The 19,692-nt window shown below is 45.3% G+C and overlaps 1 protein-coding gene across 2 annotated transcripts in view; it reads left to right on the top strand.

Moving 5' to 3' along the window:
- ASB9 (ankyrin repeat and SOCS box containing 9) overlaps nucleotides 1-8,791 on the top strand; it is a 32,622-nt gene extending 23,831 nt beyond the window's left edge. The window contains exons 5-7 of one of the 2 annotated variants that reach the window (XM_060001783.1): nucleotides 706-840; nucleotides 2,304-2,495; nucleotides 8,667-8,791. In XM_060001783.1, the coding sequence (XP_059857766.1) occupies nucleotides 706-840; nucleotides 2,304-2,495; nucleotides 8,667-8,791 (452 nt within the window). Of the gene's footprint in view, nucleotides 1-705; nucleotides 841-2,303; nucleotides 2,528-8,666 lie in introns of those variants that run through there. The other variant, XM_060001784.1, reaches the window with a different exon arrangement.
- The last annotated feature ends 10,901 nt before the right edge of the window (nucleotides 8,792-19,692 follow it).

A 19,692-nucleotide genomic window follows, 5' to 3' on the forward strand; every position in this document is an offset into this window, starting at 1 on the left:
CATCTTTACAGCAGCCCCAGGATCCACCCGTTTTATAATTATCTCCCAAAGCACTGGCATTTCTTCACGAGGAGACATGTTATCATATTCACTGGACACATAGAGCTAAAATGGTACAACAAGATAGATGCAAAGGAGCGATGTTTCAAGTATGATGTCCTAGACCAAGGAAGAGTGGTTCCGCTTTCACCAAACCTAGCTGGCCACACTGGGCCTCACTCGCGCTGGATTTGGCCCTTCCTCTAAGCCTCGCCTGTGCCCACCGTGGCCTGTTTGTCCCAGGGCCTGCCCTTGGTGAGGTTGTAACTTTCCTTCCCTGTTCCACGGTCCGCTCTGTGCCCTTTCTTCTCCATGTCCACCTTTAGTCCCTGTTGTTTCATATCTCTCCTCAGCGCTCACTTTGATTTCGATAATCAGACTGATTACAGAGCCACCAACAATTGAAAAAGGTGGCTGGCTGCTCGTTGCTTACCGTGGCTGGTAAACTCAAGTGGAGTTCCACCCAGAGCTACAGGTGCCATCTTATAGTCAACCCGTTAACTGGTGACAGTGTTGAAGATCATTCCCTATTCTGAATAGAGGAAATAGCTTTCGGTCGCTGGAGAAGTTGTTGGAAAATTTAAGCACACAAAACATGGGCGAGGTGGTGTTTCCCTAGCTACGAGAATTTGTGCTGTAACTGTTTTCTCCCTCTTTGGGCTGCAGGCCACGTGGAGTGCATTGAGTCTCTTGTGGCTCATGGGGGCGACGTTGACCGTAACATCAGCCACCTGGGCACCCCGTTATATTTGGCTTGTGAAAACCTGCAGGTGGCCTGTGCCAAGAAGCTTCTGGAATCAGGTAAAACCAAAAGCAAAACATAACAAGGAAAGTAAATGAAAAGCAAATTAAAGGTCTCTGAAAGCTCTTTCTATTGTAGCAGAGGAAAGAGCGCGGGCAATGGAGTCGCACAGGATCAGAGTTCATATGGACTGTGTTTCCACGGGGAATTAGTTTAAACTGTTTCAACTTTAGTTCTCTCACTTGTAATGAGAATAGTGATAATAATGATAATGATGATGACATCTCCCAGGATGGTCCTCAGTGATTATTAGTTTCTCCTCCCTCCGTCTGGCCATTGATACTATTAGGCCCTGAGTAACTTGCACAGCTGCTGGATTAGGGCTGAATCTTCAGGTTTGGGGCCGCCTTCACCAGTTCTCTTTGATTTGGAAATAGAACTTGCCCCAGTTTTAGTCCATTGTAAATATTATATTTTTGAAAAGTCGTAGGTCGCATCATTCTTTTTCACCTTCCTGCTGTTATCCAGCCCCTTCTTCAACACTTGGGATACCACTTCAACACCTCTTTAATTATTTGAGTCCTGGTTATTCTTTAAAAACCCAGTAATCTTGCCCTGCACTGAATGCTCTTACAGTTCCCATTGCCTTCTACTCACTTGACAGCCATTACCATGAGTTAGGAGAGTGGTTCTCTCTCTCCTTCTCTCCCTCTCTTTTTTCTATTACCCTAGGTGGATTTTAAGCTCCTAGTCAGGAAAGGGCCATGTTTGCCACCCCTCACAAAGCCAAGACCAATACAAGAACAATTCAGTTAACATTTGTTGACTGGACATAGATTCCCATTTTACTAGAGGGACAGCAGCCCAGGCAAAGTCCTATGTCCCCACACATCACAGCGGGAACCAGCATCTGGACTGGGGTAGGGATTTGCTGAGAGTGTAAGGATGGAACTGGGTGGGGGTGGTCCTCGAATTCTACCTTATCCCCGAAGAGGAGGGCTTTGCCCCCTCCCCCATGATCTTGGGATTGGCCACCCCAATCTAGACAATGCTGCCATAATGGATTGCCCTTCACAGTCCACATCACAGGGTCCCAAGTCTCTGGTTTAAACCTCACGGCAGTTGCTCGGCGTGTAAATGTGGATAATCGCCATAGGTGAGATTTCACCATCTAGCCTCACCTCCGGCCTGTACCGGCTAATATTTGGGCTCCGTTAATAATGAATGTGCAGCTTTCATGCCACCAGGATTCTTCTTGCATGTGTCACACCTGTGTGGAGTGCTCAAAGGCAAGCTTTCCAACCTCATATGTCACAGAGCTCCCGTGGTACGTTCAGTCACACTGTCAAGTGGCATTTTCTCCATATTATTCAATGGAATCAAGTCGTCTCCTGTTTTCTCAGGAGAACTACTGTGCCTGCTATGGACGCCCTTTTGTTAGGGAATTTTGAGGTGCAGTGCTTTGAGAAGGGGGCGCTTGCACTCTGCTGACTCTGACTCTGTTGTTCTCGTGACTGTTTAGGAGCGAGCGTGAACCAAGGCCGGGGGCTGGATTCCCCTCTGCACGCGGTGGCCAGGGCGTCCAGTGGCGAGCTGGCCTGCCTGCTCATGGACTTTGGAGCAGACACCCAGGCCAGGGATGCTGAAGGCCACCGTCCCTTGGAGCTGGTGCCTCCAGAGAGCCCCCTGAGCCAGCTCTTCTTGCAGAGAGAAGGTGCTTCTCCTTTGCCTGAATCTAAGCCCTAATCCATAGACTCCTGTGGGCTCTAGCAGGAGGCAGGTACTTACCGAGTTCTGACTTCGGGTCTTATGAAAAAGATTGTTCTCTGCCTTCACGAAACGTGGGGAGCTGAGATAGTTTAGTATTCAGCAAGGTACAGTACTGGTTATATAATAAATAACCATCCTGCTCTTTGGCATGTTGGAGACAGGCTGTTTGGATGATCTAATGTTCATCTGTGGGATAGGCCAGCTCTCAAAGAATTCAGATATTGTTTTAAAATGTTAAATGTTAATGTTACCTGAGACATGCTGTATTTAAAAAAATTTTATTGGGGTATAGTTGATTTACAATGTTGTGTTAGTTTCAGGTGTACGACATGCTTTATTTTTTTTTAAACTTATTTTATTGAAGTATAGCTGATTTTATAATGTTACGTTTATTTCTGCTGTACAGCAAAGTGATTCACTTATACATTCTTTTTCGTATTCTTTTCCGTTATGGTTTATCACAGGATACTGAATATAGTTCCCTGTGCTCTACAGTAGGACCTTGTTTATCCATTCTATATATACTAGTTTGCATCTGCTAACCCCAAACTCCCAATCCATCCCTCCCCCACCCCCCTCCCCCTTGGCAACCACAAGGCTGTTCTCTATGCCTGTGAGTCTGTTTCTGTTTTGTAGATAAGTTCACTTGTGTCATATTTGAGATTCCACATATAAGTGATCTGATAGGGTATTTGTAAGCCGTGCTTTAGAGAGATGCAGCAGAAGGGTCTTTGGGGTTGTACAGTGCCCCAGGATGTCTTACTGCAGTACAGATGGGCTGAACTACTGGGCATTTGGCTTCTGGGATGGTGGGTAAGAATGCAACTCACTGAGTATTACACGGTATTACTTTCATGATGCACAGCAATCGGGAGACATTTACTATCGGCTTGGCCAAAAAGTTCGTTCGGGTTTTCCGTGCCATCTTATGGAAAAATCCGGACGAACTTTTTGGCCAATCCAATATAATAAGTTAATCAACACTGAGTCCACACTCCTCTATAAATAAAAACTGACACTCCTGACCCAAACCACTAAACACTGGGGTTGAGCAGTGTGCAAGGGGATAGGGGCACTTCCCTGGGCTGCGAGGTCACGGGTGGGCTGGGGTGGGGAGCAGAGACCCCTCAGATTGCATTCTTGATTGTCCCTAGAGGTGGAGAGCAGCCAGCTCAGGACCTGCTTTTTTTTTTTACCAGAGTGTGGACTTTGTTGAGTCTTAGGGGTTGTGGGAGTTTGAAGCAGGCTTCCCTACCAGAAGGATTCTTTTTTATTTTTAATTTGATTTAATTTATTTATTTTTGGCTGCATCGGGTCTTCGTTGCTGAACACGGGCTTTCTGTAGTTGCGGCGAGCGGGGGCTACTCTTCGTTGCGGTGCGCGGGCTTCTCATTGCGGTGGCTTCTCTTGTTGTGGAGCACGGGCTTAGGTGCGTGGCTCAGTCGTTGTGGCGCACGGGCTTAGTTAGTGACTCTGTGGCATGTGGGATCTTCCCAGACCAGGGCTCGAACCCGTATCCCCTGCACTGGCAGACGGATTCTTAACCACTGCACCACCAGGGAAGTCCCAGAAGGATTCTGATGTCATGTAATCTGGTTATTTTCTCCCCACATGCTGAGAATTAGGGCTCTGGGCAGAATTGTAAAGTGGCCCCTGAATCCTTCTTCCTGCTACACCCACTGCCCCAGCGTCCTTGTGGCCATAGCCTGCCTTGGGGCCCCCCAAACAAGGCCTGTGCTCCCCGAGCCGAGGCACAAGGAACAGTCCAATAGAAACCCCTTTATGAGAAGCAGTGGGGTCACCCCCGGGCAACTCTGCCCGTACTTTGACAATTTCTTGTTTTCAAAAAATTGTATCTCTATAGACGGGGCACAGATGGCACAATGCGTGGGGTCCACCATGTTTTTAGGGGCCCGCAGAAATGTTTTAATTTCTTTTAAAATCAGAAGGAAAAACAATGAATAAAACTCAATCTGGGTTATATTCATCTTTATACTGGCACTTGACCCTGACATTGTATCTAGCACATGTGATTAGTAACTTCCTTCAAGGTGCCTTAGTGAGAGGAGATTAAGTTCAGTTGCCCCACACTATGCCTTTTGCAGCTCGTTAATAAATGCTTTGAGCACACTGGGAAATCCTTCATTAATATATGCCTTGAGTACACTGAACGTATCTGGAAGGTGCCCTAAATTTCAACAGGGACCTTGTGATTGTGCTCTGAGGACCTGATTGAAAATATTTCCTTTCTTTCTTTCCTTGTATATATGTCTGTTTCTACCTCCCCTTGTTTTCCATCACCTGAGAAGGAGGCAACCCAGTTTATCCTGTAGCTTGCGGTGATGCTATAGGAAATTGAAGCCAAGTCCGGCCTCTGTACCCTGACACTGAATTAAATCTCGGAGACAGAGTTTTGGGTGAAGTAGAAAAGAATAGCTTTATTACTTTGCCAGGGAAAGGGGGCCACGGCGGGCTAATGCCCTCAAAACTGTGTCCCGACCTGGAGGGGGTGGTGAGGAGTTTTATAGTAATGGTTCAAGGAGGGTGTGATCAGCTCGTGGACATGCTTCTGATTGGTTGGTGGTGAAGTTGGAACCGTCTGGTTCCAGCTGGTCTGGGGTCTCTGTGCTTGTGGGCAGCATGCAGTTAACTTCTCCCACCTGGTGGGGGCTTCAGCATCTGCTAAACAGCTCAAATATGTTGTTATATGGGTCCCTTGAGGGGAACCAGGACCCTGCCCCAAGTCTGCACTGTTGTTTCTCTTGACTGTTCCTCCCTTGTCTCTGCATCCCCTCCATTCCCTAATTAGCATCGGTTTGAACCTGCTTCTTGGAACTCAGGGAAGGTCAGGGAGGCGGAATGAAGCCTATTTCCTGTAATCAAGAAATGGGGGGGCTTACCTGGTAGCGCAGTGGTTGAGAGTCTGCCTGCCGATGCAGGGGACACGGGTTCGTGCCCCGGTCCGGGAAGATCCCACATGCCACGGAGCGGCTGGGCCCGTGAGCCATGGCCGCTGAGCCTGCGCGTCTGAAGCCTGTGCTCTGCAACGGGAGAGGCCACGACGGTGAGAGGCCCGCGTACCGGAAAAAAAAAAGGGGGACACGGAAGGGCTTTTGTGCCCTGGAGTCCCACAGGGTCCTGCTTGGTATCAAAGTTAGAGGCCACTGTACCCTTTTGGTTGCATTCTCAACCCTGGCCACACAATACAGTGACCTGGGACACATGCCTTTACAAAAACCAGATGCACAGGCCCCACCCAACAGTAACTGAAGCAACATGCCTGGGGTGGAGTTTAAAGCCCTCCCCGCCCCCCCCCCCCCAGTCAGGCTTGAGGGCTACTGCTTTATGGGATTCTTGAAGGTATACAGCTTTGCCTTTTAAAAAGTTTTTAATAACCAAAAGGGAATTCCCATTACAATTTAGTGCAGGGGCTGGGGATGGGAAATCATTTCCCATCTCTTTACCCTATGACAGGGTTTTTCAAGCTCATTTTGGGCCAGATGGGGGCCATCCTGTCCTGTGCCCTGTAGGATGTTTAGCAGCATCCCTGTCATCCACCCACTAGATGGTAGTAGCAACACCCCCCCCCAAGTTGTGACAAACAAAATTAGCTCCAGATATTGCCAAGTGTCCCTAGGGAGCAAAATACTCCCTCCCCCCTCTTGAGAATCACTGTCTTAAGATGTAAACACTTGGCTGGATCCCCATGCAAGGTTTGTGCTAGTTCACTTTTCACCTGTGAGTTGAAGCACTGGGACAACTCTGAATGCACAATATAAAAACAAATATGAAAAGACCTGTATGCACAAAACTATAAGACACTGATGAAAGAAATTAAAGATGATACAAACAGATGGAGAGATATACCATATTCTTGGAATGGAAGAATCAACATTGTGAAAACGACTATACTACCCAAAGCAATCTACAGATTCAGTGCAATCCCCATCAAACTACCACTGGCATTTTTCACAGAACTAGAACAAAAAATTTCACAATTTACATGGAAACACAAAAGACCCTGAATAGCCAAAGCAATCTTGAGAAAGAAAAACAGAGCTGGAGGAATCAGGCGCCCGGACTTCAGACTATACTACAAAGCGACAGTAATCAAGACAGTATGGTACTGGCAGAAAAACAGAAGTATAGATCAATGGGACAGGATAGAAAGCCCAGAGATAAACCCACGCACATATGGGCACCTAATTTATGACAAAGGAGGCAAGAACATACAATGGAGAAAGGACAGCCTCTTCAATAAGTGGTGCTGGGAAAACTGGACAGCTACATGTAAAAGAATGAAATTAGAACACTCCCTAACACCATACACAAAAATAAACTCAAAATGGATTAAAGACCTAAATGTAAGGCCAGACACTATCAAACTCTTAGAGGAAAACATAGGCAGAACACTCTATGACATAAATCACAGCAAGGTCCTTTTTGACCCACCTCCTAGAGAAATGCAAATAAAAACAAAAATAAACAAATGGGACCAAATGAAACTTAAAAGCTTTTGCACAGCAAAGGAAACCATAAACAAGACGAAAAGACAGCCCTCAGAATGGGAGAAAATATTTGCAAATGAAGCAACTGACAAAGGATTAATCTCCAAAATTTACAAGCAGCTCATGCAGCTCAATATCAAAAAAACAAACAGCCCAATCCAAAAATGGGCAGAAGACCTAAATAGACATTTCTCCAAAGAAGATATACAGGTTGCCAACAAACACATGAAAGGATGCTCAACATCACTAATCATTAGAGAAATGCAAATCAAAACTACAATGAGGTATCACCTCACACCAGTCAGAATGGCCATCATCAAAAAATCTAGAAACAATAAATGCTGGAGAGGGTGTGGAGAAAAGGGAACCCTCTTGCACTGTTGGTGGGAATGTAAATTGATACAGCCGCTATGGAGAACAGTATGGAGGTTCCTTAAAAAACTAAAAATAGAACTACCATATGACCCAGCAATCCCACTACTGGGCATATACCCTGAGAAAACCATAATTCAAAAGGAGTCATGTACCACAGTGTTCACTGCGGCTCTATTTACAATAGCCAGGACATGGAAGCAACCTAAGTGTCCATCGACAGATGAATGGATAAAGAAGGTGTGGCACATATACACAATGGAATATTGCTCAGCCATAAAAAGAAACGAAATTGAGTTATGTGTAGTGAGGTGGATGGACCTAGAGTCTGTCATACAGAGTAACGTTAAGTCAGAAAAAGAAAAACAAATACCGTATGCTAACACCTATTTATGGAATCTAAAAAAAACAAGAAAAAATGGTTCTGAAGCACCTAGGGGCAGGACAGGAATAAAGATGCAGACCTAGATAATGGACTTGAGGATATGGGGAGGGGGAAGGGTAAGCTGGGACGAAGTGAGAGAGTGGCATGGACATATATACACTACCAAACGTAAGGTAGATAGCTAGTGGGAAGCAGCTGCATAGCACAGGGAGATCAGCTCGGTGCCTTGTGACCACCTAGAGGGGTGGGATAGGGAGGGTGGGAGGGAGACGCAAGAGGGAGGGGATATGGGGATATATGAATATGTATAGCTGATTCATTTTGTTATAAAGCAGAAACTAACACACCATTGTAAACTCCAATTAAACTCCAATAAAGATGTTAAAAACAAAAAAATATGACTTCAGGTAACATTAATGCTTCACTGATAGCTTCTTATATTTGAATATCTTAAAACTGCTAAATTATAAAAGTATTTGCATCCAGAAATATGACCTTATTTTTTTTAAAGGTAAAGACAAGAAAGGCATTAAACATGGATTTTCGTGTCATTGCTGGGATTTCCATACTTTTGTAATTCCAAAATTAGCTCCCATAAGCCTCCATTGGTGAGACTGAGCTTTGAAGGTCTTTGTTCTAAATCAAAACCTAGCAAACTCATTTCAGTGAGATACCAGAAAAGAGAGAACATGGCCTAAAAATGCCTCCTACAAAAAGCAGAACATGGTCTTAAGCTGCACCATATTATTTCCTTATAATAGTGTCATAGCTTGTATGCTTTCAACGAAGGAAGGGAAAAGTCTTAGATCAGTGAAACCCATGGGTGACTTGTCTTATCATCTTTCTCCAGGGCCCCCTTCTTTGATGCAGTTATGCCGCCTTAGAATTTGGAAGTGCTTTGGGATCAAGCAGCATCATAAGATCACCGGACTCAGCCTCCCTGAGGAGCTGAAATGGTTTCTCCTCCACATTTAAATGTGTCAAGGGAATGGCATCACAAACGACAGACAAACGTTATCGAGTGTTGAGGCCACTGGGATTTTAAAATAAAGTCAGGTTGATTAGAGTTTGGCTAGATTTTTTTTTCAAGGAGATTTTTATTTGTAAAGGAACATACTGAGTACTTTTGTGTTATTGGTTGGAGGGCATGAAAAATTCCACCACACCCCTCCGCCCCCCTGCCGCCTGGAAGAGGGTGGTTAAGATAACAACTATGGTGTTGATCGTGCCAAGCCCTGAGCTGGGAACGCTTTACGCTTCACCTAATTTAGCTCTCACAGCAACCCCACCAGGTGGGTCCTATGCTCTCCCCTTCTCCAGGTGAGACCCTGAGACTCAGGGAAGTCAGTTTGTCCCCTTACCCCCAGTGAGGACAGGCAACCAGACGAACACCAACAGCATACCACTTGCTAGTTCAGTTAATTTCATTAGTTCACTTGTTCAGGACACATCATGCATCTTCTAGAACCGCGCTGTTCAGTGCAATAGCTACTAGCCCAGTGGTTCTCAACCAGGGGTGATTTTTCCCCTTAGGGGGTATTTGTCAATGTCTGGAGACTTTTATGATGGTCACAACTGAGGGCGAGGGTATGCCTGGCCAGTGGGTAGAGGCCAGGGGTGTTGCTAAGTACCCTACAGTGCACAAGACAGCCACCACAGCAAAGCATGATCCAGCCCAAAATGTCAATAGTGCCAAGGTTGAGAAACCCTACACTAGCCGTATGTGGCTATTTTAAAAATGTAAATTAATTAAAATTAGATACAATTAAAAATCCAGTTCCTCAGAGTCATTAGCCACATTTCAGATGTTTAATAACCACACATGGCCAGTGACTACTGTATTGGACAGCACAGATACGTATAGATCATCGCAGAAAGTTCTGTTGTTCCTTTGTTGCAGAAATTCCTATTCGACAGCACTGTTCAGATGCTCGACAAATGGATTTTAACTGCCTTTCAGTTTCTGGTTTATATGAGACCTGTGATATAATTTAGTAATGATGGCTGTAGTTTGTCTTCTTGCTGAGACATGAATTTGGTGCTCCGTTGGATCAAGAGAAAGTAAGAAAATGTTGTACCCACTTAAGGCAAATCGTTACCTGTAAGATGACATATGGCCTAGATGACCTGTAAGGATATTTCCTATGTAATTTTTTGTGATTCTAAATTCAGTTTGCTATATGAAAAAGAAGACTCCAGAATTTTGTTCTAAAATGCCCAACTAGTTACCCAGAAGATGGCGCTGCTGGCACACAATCATTTAAGCAAAACAGTTCCTCCTCATAAATGACCCATTGTAAGATGGTTTACAACATAGGCTCTGGAAATTTCCATGCAGGGATGAAAACTTCGTAGTGGTAAATTCCATTGACACTGGGTTTTCTTCTCTTCCAGTGTGCTCAGAAATTCAAATGTGAATTTATATCACCTCCCTGCTTTTTTTTTTTCTTTCTTGGTCTGATCATGTTTACATTTTTAACTGCTCAGAATTTAGACAGAAAACGAACACCAACAGCATACCACTTGCTAGTTCAGTTAATTTCATTAGGTCATTTGTTCAGGACATATTTAGTGAGTGCCAGGCACTATTCTAGGCACCAGGGTAGCCACAGTGAAGGAGATGTGGGCAAAGGTTCTGACTTTCTGGATCTCACACTCTAGTCGGGAGAATCATTTTTTTTTTAACTTTTTTTTTTTTAATTTTGGCTGCACTGGGTCTCCGTTGAGATGCGCGGGCTTCTCATTGAGGTGGCTTCTCTTGCTGCGGTATGCAGGCTTCAGTAGTTGTGGCATACGAGCTCAGTAGTTGTGGCCCACAGGCTTAGTTGCTCCGGGCATGTGGGATCTTCCCAGACCAGGGTTCGAACCCGTGTCCCCTGCATTGCAAGGCGGACTCTCAACCACTGCGCCACCAGAGAAGCCCCGGGAGAATCATTTGCTAAGGAGTAAGGAGCTTAGGCATTGTGCTATAGTTTTCTTTTTGAAAACACTAGGTTTGTTTTTGTTTGTTTTTTAAATAGCCTGGTTTCTCATAGAAAATGTATCGGACAGAATGTTGCTTATGTTAATCTACTCTTGGCCAAATTCTCTGAGTTTAACCCAGGACTGTACAAAAGTACTAGAACAGCATTTTTCTTCTCAGATCTTCCAGCCAGTTAACCAATTTGCACATCCATATAATAGATGGTCATCTGCACAAATGGGAAAAATACCACCACCACCTGCCTCATTGCAACTTAGGAAAATTTCAAATTACTTCACTTAGCAGTGCTCAGAAAGAAGATGCTGTTCAAATAGGAAGTCTATTTTTATGAGTCTAGATGTGGTTATATTTGTAAGTGATATACACCTTTGAACGCTTTATCATCACGACCTGGCACAGCCTCATAAATTCCATCATCAAAGCTGGTTCGGTGACATTTAATAGAACCCCACCTTTCTGAATGAGGGATGTAAATTTTTAGCATCGTGAAACCATCTTTTAAAAATGCTAATTACTTTGTCTGTTTTAAGAGTGCAAACTTCCCACACATTTCTTGTAGCCCAGTCTCATATTGGAAGTTTACTACATTCTCTTGGTTTTATCCAGTAGAAACACTGACCACTTGGTACAAGAAGAAGGCAAGAAGAGGCCAGCGTAGGATGATTGTTTTATTCTGCGTTTATATTGGGGCTAATTGACATGGTTTGATACTCCATGTTCCAGGCTGGAGTAGTTAATCATTAAGCAGTCACTCGGGCTCAGAAACAATGGAACGAGACGTGCTCTGCTGTCTGATCTGGGGCACGGGGTGGACGTTTACAATGTGATGAAAGCCCAGCATTAGGGCTAGTTTAGAAGACCTGATCAGCAACAAAATCAGCTAAACAACAGCTCGCGTTTTGGAGGGCTTGCTAAGGGCTAGACCCCTCGCACCAGTGTTTTAGAAGCCTTACCTTCCAACCTTCACAACTCTGGTATCCCCATTTTACAGATGGGGGTGCACAGGGGGAAAGGAATTTGCAAAAAGTCACAGGTGGTGAAGGCAGATTTTTTTTTTTTGCGGTACGCGGGCCTCTCACAGCTGCAGCCTCTCCCGTTGCGGAGTAACAGGCTCCGGACGCGCAGGCTCGGCGGCCATGGCTCACGGGCGCAGCCGCTCCGCGGCACGTGGGATCCTCGCGGACCCGGGCATGAACCCGCGCCCCCCGCATCAGCAGGCCGACTCGCAACCACTGCGCCACCAGGGAAGCCTGAAGCCAGACTTCAATGCAGAAGCCAGAGCTCTTACCCATTATACGCCCTGCCTTCTATTTTCTTCAGGAAATCCCAGAGCTCTGGTTCCTGGGTCCTAAAGCCCCTGCTTAGTTTCCCAGAAGGCCTTGGAAGTGGAGGCGGAGCCACGTCCTTAGGTCAAAGGTCTCGGCATGAGGTCAGGAGGCTGTGTCGGGTTTAGATCGGACATCACCCAACTCTTACCCCAGCCACGGGAACCAGCCTGGGAGCCCCCAGACTTGCTGCGTCTTGAAGCAGGTGGGTCAGCCTTGCCCTGCCAGTGATGCTGGCGAGCAATGCCTTCCCGGGGGACCAAACCCCGCGTGGCAAAGGAAATTTTTTTCGAACTGAGAGTATTTGGTACTGATTTCGTCAGTGAAAAATCGTTATCTGGAATGGGCAGGGTGGAGGGGAAGCTGTCTGGGCTTTGAACAACATCGTCTGGCTGTGCATTTGCGAGTTCTGCATGTTTTTTTTCTCTCGCTGTATTAGTGTTCTATTGCCGCATAACAAAGTATCACAAACTTAGTGGCTTAAAGCAACATGAATTTATTATCTCATAGTTTCTGTAGGTCAGAGGTCCAGGCATGGCGTGACTGCATTCTCTGCTCAGGGACTCACAGGGCTGAAATCAAGGTGCTGGCTAAGGCCACAGTTCTCATCCAGGGCTCAGGGGTCTTCCTCCAAGATGACTGGTTGTTGGTAGAATTCAGTATCTTGCACCTGTGGAACTCAGGTCCCTGTTTTCATGCCTGCTAGCTGTCAGCTGAGGACTGCTCTCAGCATCTAGAGACCACCCACAGTTCCCTGCCATGTGGTCCCCTCCGTAGGAAGTGCACAACATGGATTCTGGCTTTCTTCCAGGCCGTGGAGTGCATCTCCCTGCATTCCTATGCTGTGAGCAGCTGGAGGAAATTCTCTGCTTCTAAAGGGCCCACCTGATGAGGTCAGGCCTACCTGGATAATCTCCTGATTTGGGACCTTAATTACACGTGAAAAATCCCTTCAAATGAGCACCTAGATTAGTGTTTAATTTAATAACTAGCAGAAGGAGTGTGTACACCAGGGGCCCAGAATCTTGGGGGCCATTTCAGAATTCTGCCTACCATACCTACTAATGGCTAATAACCATCAATGTTGTGTCAATTTATCTGAGGTCCGATATATAATAACATGATAATGATTGTTTTTGTTATATAATCAAACATGTATATAGTGCTTACTCTATATCAGGCGTGGCTCTAAGAATTTCACAAGCATCAAGTCATTTAATACTTACAGTAATCCTGTGATATACATTTTACAGCTAAGGAGACAGCCACAGGGAGGTCAGGTAACTTCCCCCAGGTCATACAGGACTGTCAGGGACCACATAATTCCTTTAATCACATCAAGCCTAGATCAACAAGTTTGGCAATGATGAAGGAAGGGCTAGGTGGGGCCAAGAAGTGGGACTTCTCAGCCTTGCCTCCATTCCCTCTGGAGCCTGCTCACTAAGTACAAGGTCACTGGCATGCCTGCCTGTGGGTGAGTGCGGCTCTCCCTTGTACTGGCTGTCACGATGCTTCTATAAATCTCGGTATGTTGTGGACTGAATGTGTCCCACCAAAATTCATATGTTGAAATCCTAACCCCCAATGTGATGGTATTTGAGGTGATGTCTTTGGGAGGTGATTAGGTCATAAAGATGGGGCCCTCATGATTGGATTAGTGCCCTTATAATGGAGACCCCAGAGCATTCTATTGCCTCTTCCACCATGTGAGGACACAGTGAGAAGATGGCCATCTAAGAGCCAAAAGCTGGTCCTCACCAGACACCACATCTACTGCTGCCTTGATCTTAGACTTCCCAGCCTCCAGAAGTGTGAGGAATAAATACTTGTTGTTTAAGCCGCCCAGGCTATGGTGTTTTTGTGATGGCAGCTCGAATGGGACCAAGACAAGGAAGGACAGTTGCAACCAGGCAGATGTTTTACAGGAGACTTCACTACCGTTTATAGAAACCAGAAGGGAAACCAAGTAACATGCTTATAACACGCAGCTATGTTTGCTACTGGTCCACCTCCTGGCCCCTGGCCAACTTCCCTTGCATACTCTACTTTCCTGTCTGATTCCTTGGGGATGTCACAGGAAGTCTCTTCTATCAGATGGCCTGGCAGCCCCCAAATGCCAGAGGCACTCACCATCAGAGGCAGGATAAGGGGGACTTCTGTTGGATGTAACCTGGAGGCTTGTTTTGGTGAGTCGGGAACAGGAGCTTCCAGGCCTTCCTGTGTCTTTCTCTGGTCCCACCCTTCAGAGTGTGTGGGCTGAGGAGGTTGCGCTCCGGTTTGGCTTCCGCCACGGACTTGTCTTGACGAGGAATGCGGCAGGCATTCTTAGCACGCTCTCCTCAGTACAGAAAAGGGCCCAACCTTCACGCCGTATCCCCCATGATGTGCTGGAGGAGAACGTCCTCCTGTCTAATACACCCTACGAGACCTTTGGACTCCGTCAAGTGTATAAATTCTCACTGATTTGCCAAGATTGATTTTCTACCCTTTACTTCACAAAATCCACTGTGAGGCCGAAGCAAGTGAAATTGATTTCCGCTCACTCTCCTCCCCACCCAAGGTCTCTTTGCTCGCTCCAGGCGATATGAGATTTTTTTTCCAACTTTCTATGCCCTTTTGAAAAGCTTTTTCATTTTTAAAGTACAGTGAAATCAGGTGGTTCTCCAGGCCTGTGTGGGAATTTTAATGGGATGTTTTAAGTGTTTAAGCTTCATTGGCTTAGAAGATACCTCTGTTGGAAGATACTTCTGTTAGAAGATAAGTGCTGGATGCCTGAGTATTTACGTTGTAAACATTGGGCTAGGACCATGAAAACTGGGGGCGGTAGCATCCTGCTTTTTGATCAATTCACATGTTGTGTGTTTGACTTAAGAATGCACTTCCGAAAGCCTCAGGTGGAAATTTCTTCCTCTGAGTTGCATTGTACAGGCTCAAATGTAGTGGGTCTGCGTTTTACCCTTCTACATAGGATATAAGAAATGTCCCATTTCTTTCAATTCTCAAGTGAATTGGTTCCAAACCACTCTCATCCTGGCTGGAAATTCAGCATCAGTCATAATATGGACCCCACTGAAGGGTTAAGCAGAGATCTCAAGCATCTTATGGTACCCGGAACATGCAAGGAGGGCCTCCTGGTCTTAGGTCGAGGTGGGCGCTGATGATGTTTGTTGTCCAGTCCCACGTGGTTTCTTGGATACAGGAGGCTCTGTGGCAACCAGGTGACCTAACGCTCAGATGGCGGCTGGGAGCCCTGGTGCCTGAGAGCCGGCCTCCCTCGAGACACCCTGTAGCGATTCTCTCTCAACGCTGTGCCACTTCAGCAAGCTGTTGCGTGGGAAGAGGGCGTGAGCGCACGCTTCTGGCACCCACCCCCAGACCACAGTCCCCTTTCAGGCTCGGGGGAATTAATGTCTCCCCATGTTAACAGATTCCACCCTAGGTCTTCTGCCTTCAAGCTCTGGGAAAACTTAACATGATCCCCTCAGTGAGTTTCAGAAATGCAAGCCAGGAAAGTGGGCACTTAACACAAAAGGTGGCTGCCTTTAGGGAATCCCAGCCTCCAGTCCCGAATCATAAATGTTCGAGAGCCCAGGGAAGTCCAGGCTCAGGTAGTTTCTATTATTCCAATGAAACAGGAAGAGTGAGTAGGAGAAGGCGACTTTGTAGGTCAGAGGGTGGAAAAGATGTGAAGTGATTGTCTCCAAGAGTGGAAAAGTTAACTGTACCAGAGAACCATGGTAGGATAGTTGGGTATGCAGAGTACCCACCTGAGATCTGTCGTCATGATTGTGTTTCTCCTCCAGCCACACTCAGCGCTCAGGTGCAGCCCTGGCATGGGTGACCTGCTGGGAAAGGGGGACAAGGGAGTTAAGAGGAGTACACACACAATGTTCACTGCAGCTCTATTTACAATAGCCAGGATGTGGAAGCAACCTAAGTGTCCATCGACAGATGAATGGATAAAGAAGATGTGGCATATATACACGATGGAATATTACTCAGCCATAAAAAGAAACGAAATTGAGTTATTTATAGTGAGGTGGATGGACCTAGAGTCTGTCATACAGAGTGAAGTAAGTCAGAAAGAGAAAGACAAATACCGTATGCTGTTTCGATTCCACATATATGTGGAATCTAAAAAAAAAAAAATGGCTCTGAAGATCCTAGGGGCAGGACAGGAATAAAGATGCAGACGTAGAGAATGGACTTGAGGACACGGGGAGGGGGAAGGGTAAGCTGGGGCAAAGTGAGAGAGTGGCATGGACATATATACACTACCAAATGTAAAATAGCTAGTGGGAAGCAGCCGCATAGCACAGGGAGATCAGCTCGGTGCTTTGTGACCACCTAGAGGGGTGGGATAGGGAGGGTGGGAGGGAGACGCAAGAGAGAGGGGATATGGAGATATGTGTATACGTATAGCTGATTCACTTTGGTATACAGCAGCAACTAACCCAACATTGTAAAGCAATTATACTCCAATAAAGATGTTAAAAAAAAAAAAGGAGTACACAGTGGTATGGTTGCTGTGTAAACTGGGCAAGGAGGGATAGGAGGACAGGGCTGGTAGACAGTAAAAAAGTGGTACGGCCAGTGGGTTGGAAGTCCCAGTGACCTCAGTGAGTCAAAGAGCTATTGGTATGTAGAGCAAGAGGGATTGATTGTTAGTGAGAGGCTGGAAATCGAGATTTTGGAGGTAGTTTGGTTATTGGAGATGACAGACCTATGAAAAAGTGAGCGCATTAAGTGGGTGGGTTAAGGAAAAGATCATTGGCACTGAAGGCTACAAGGAACAGAGAAGTGAGGACATAGGGTGAGTTACCTTCTCCATGAGCGGGAAAATTGCCAAGAACAACGACAAGCATAAAAGATTCAGAGGGAGACAGAGAGCTAGGTCTAAAAGCCAGACATTTGTTGATGACCGTAGCAAGGAGGGGAGGGGGGTTGTATCCTCTGGCGATATTCCTTTAAAGGGAGTTAGAGGTTTGAGGGAGGAGGAATAGAAATGATCTAGAACAGAGGCTGGTAAAGAATGCTTAGCAGACCCAATCCATCTTGCCTCCTGTTTTTGTAAATAAAGTTTTATTGGAACAGAGTGACACCCATTCATTTACATATCCTCAATGTCTGCTTTGGCACTATGTCAAAGTTGAGTAGTTGTGACAGAGACCGTAAGGCCTGCAAAGCCTAAATCACTTACTGTCAGGTCCTTCACAGAAAAAAGTTTGCCGACCCCTGAACTCGAATTAGCAGTGAAGAATATTAACCTCACAGTGAAAAGAAAGCACAATTAATATCACAATAACTTATCTTGCCATACACATGTCAAATCTTTCTGTTCCTTTCAGTTTGGGTCTGCTCTTGGTCACCAGATCAAACATTTTGACTCAATAGATATTTTGTTTCCACAGTGAAATCAACCCATTGGATGGTTGAAATGACAGAACGACTGGCCACTTTAACTCTGCGCGTGGATATATGTTTCCATGTAAGCCAGAGCCAGCGTAGGTGATTATAATGTATGAAATGTACTGAGGTAAATTTCATCAGGTTGCAAATCCAGATTGCCAATTACTCAAACATAAACCGCAGGCTGTAGCACTACCCTGTGGCTTGTTAGGGTACTGAGCAAAGATGCTAGTGGATCTGACTGCCACAACCAATTTCCTGTTCTAGCTTACCTTGTTCCTTGCTATTAGTCTTAAGAATGGCAAACTGGCCTACATGGCTTTGCCCGGTGTAATGAGACAGGCAAACATAGCATTCCTAGAATAGTCGATCTGAGGTTTGCCGGGGGTCACTCACATTCCTTCTCTGGAAAGTTTGAATCAAGCAAAACAAAGACTCAGAGAATGGTCATCTGTGTCAAGTGAATGGTGGGGCACCGGACTAAATAAATATTCATGTGTGCCTCTTGTTAAGCTTCTTGAAATTATCTTTTTTATTCCTTCTCTTTGTGGAACCTGAAATCTATGCGGCTTCTTCTTCCATGAGATGTTTGTCCTTTCACTTAAACTAGCTTGAGTAGATTCTATTCCTTAGAACCAAATGATTACTGAAACAGTCTTGAGTGCCAGATTCTTGGTCATAAGGGGGTCCATTGTCTTGTCTCTTTTAGGATTCAGATGTGTTCCCCAGGCCAGTCGTCCTTTGTACCCTTTGTCATAAGGAGAAAACAATATGGAGGGAGCAGCTCAAATGCAGATCAGTCTTTACCCTTGGGACGACGGTCAACAAACAGCACTAAGGCGAGTCAATAGGTACACTTTCTGTAACAGATACACTTTTCTCGTCTTACTAGGAAGGACTGACACTTGAATAGCAAGAGCCCCTGGGGTTATTTGCCACCCAAAGATAGCCTAGGGATACTTGCAGACAAAGCTAAGAGTGATCATTTGAGGTGCACATGGTTTCCTCAGAAGGTTTTTATTAACTAGAACATCACCTTGGTCGTTTTCCTCCCTACGTTTTCCAGAACTGACATTAACCGTGGTGTTTGTAGAAACGTATTTCAAATGTGGTTGCATCAGTTATGCTCCGAACCTGTCAAACTGCAGTGATGGAAAAAAGTTAAGAAAAAAAATTCCTCCAGAGCCCCTAGCTACTACTGGCAGTTACTGATGGAGACAGGCCCTGTTGTGCCCTTCGGCTTATTAATAAGTTCTTCTGATCCAATCACTTCCTATGTTAATTGGGTTTAGTGAAAATGTATTCTGCTGTTGGGGGATTTAGCAGCAGAAGAAAGGAAGAACAAAGCATGTGTACTAGTACCAGCTACTATGAAAACACTACCCCAGAGCTGTGGAAAGCTTTTGATCAGTGAAAATCCTGATGTCTCAGATTCCAAGGCTCTACGCGGACTCTCTTTTCCACGCCTGATCAATGATGACTCCTTTCCCTCTGATGAATGAATAAGCAGCTCTCTGCCTTTAGTTCAATAAACGGTGGATGGAAGGCAGCCATTCTACTAGGCATCCCCCACCATGGTAGTGATGCCAAATTGGTTGTTCAGTGAGGCTGGTAGATAGTTTCCTGATGCTGTGGGTTTCTGTGTCTCATGGGATTTCCACTCTAGGTCCAGATTGGAGACAGCTACCTTATTTTTATTTATTTGTTTATTTTTTAGCATCATGGATTTTATATTCCCTAAGTTTTTTATTTTTATTTAAAAAAATTTTATTGAAGTATAGCTGATTTACAATATTGTGTTAGTTTCAGGCGTACAGCAAAGTGAGTCAGTTATACATATGCATATGTCCACTCTTTTTTAGATTCTTTTCCCATATAGGTCAGTACAGAGTATTGAGTAGAGTTCCCTGTGCTATACAGTAGGTCCTTATCAGTTATCTATTTTATATATAGTAGTGTGGATATGCCAATCCCAGTCTCCCAGTTTATCCCTCCCCTCTCCCCTCTGGTAACCATAAGCCTGTTTTCTACATCTGTGGCGACAGCTACTTTAGAAGGGAGAAAAACGTTCGTTTGATGTGAGACTTCCAACTCTAGCATGCTCGAAGAACTCATCCAAACAGATGACTTTCCCTGTAAACTTTCATCATCTTAGGTTT

The sequence above is a fragment of the Delphinus delphis genome, chromosome X (genome assembly GCF_949987515.2).
Source record: "Delphinus delphis chromosome X, mDelDel1.2, whole genome shotgun sequence".
NCBI classification, from domain to species: domain Eukaryota; kingdom Metazoa; phylum Chordata; class Mammalia; order Artiodactyla; family Delphinidae; genus Delphinus; species Delphinus delphis.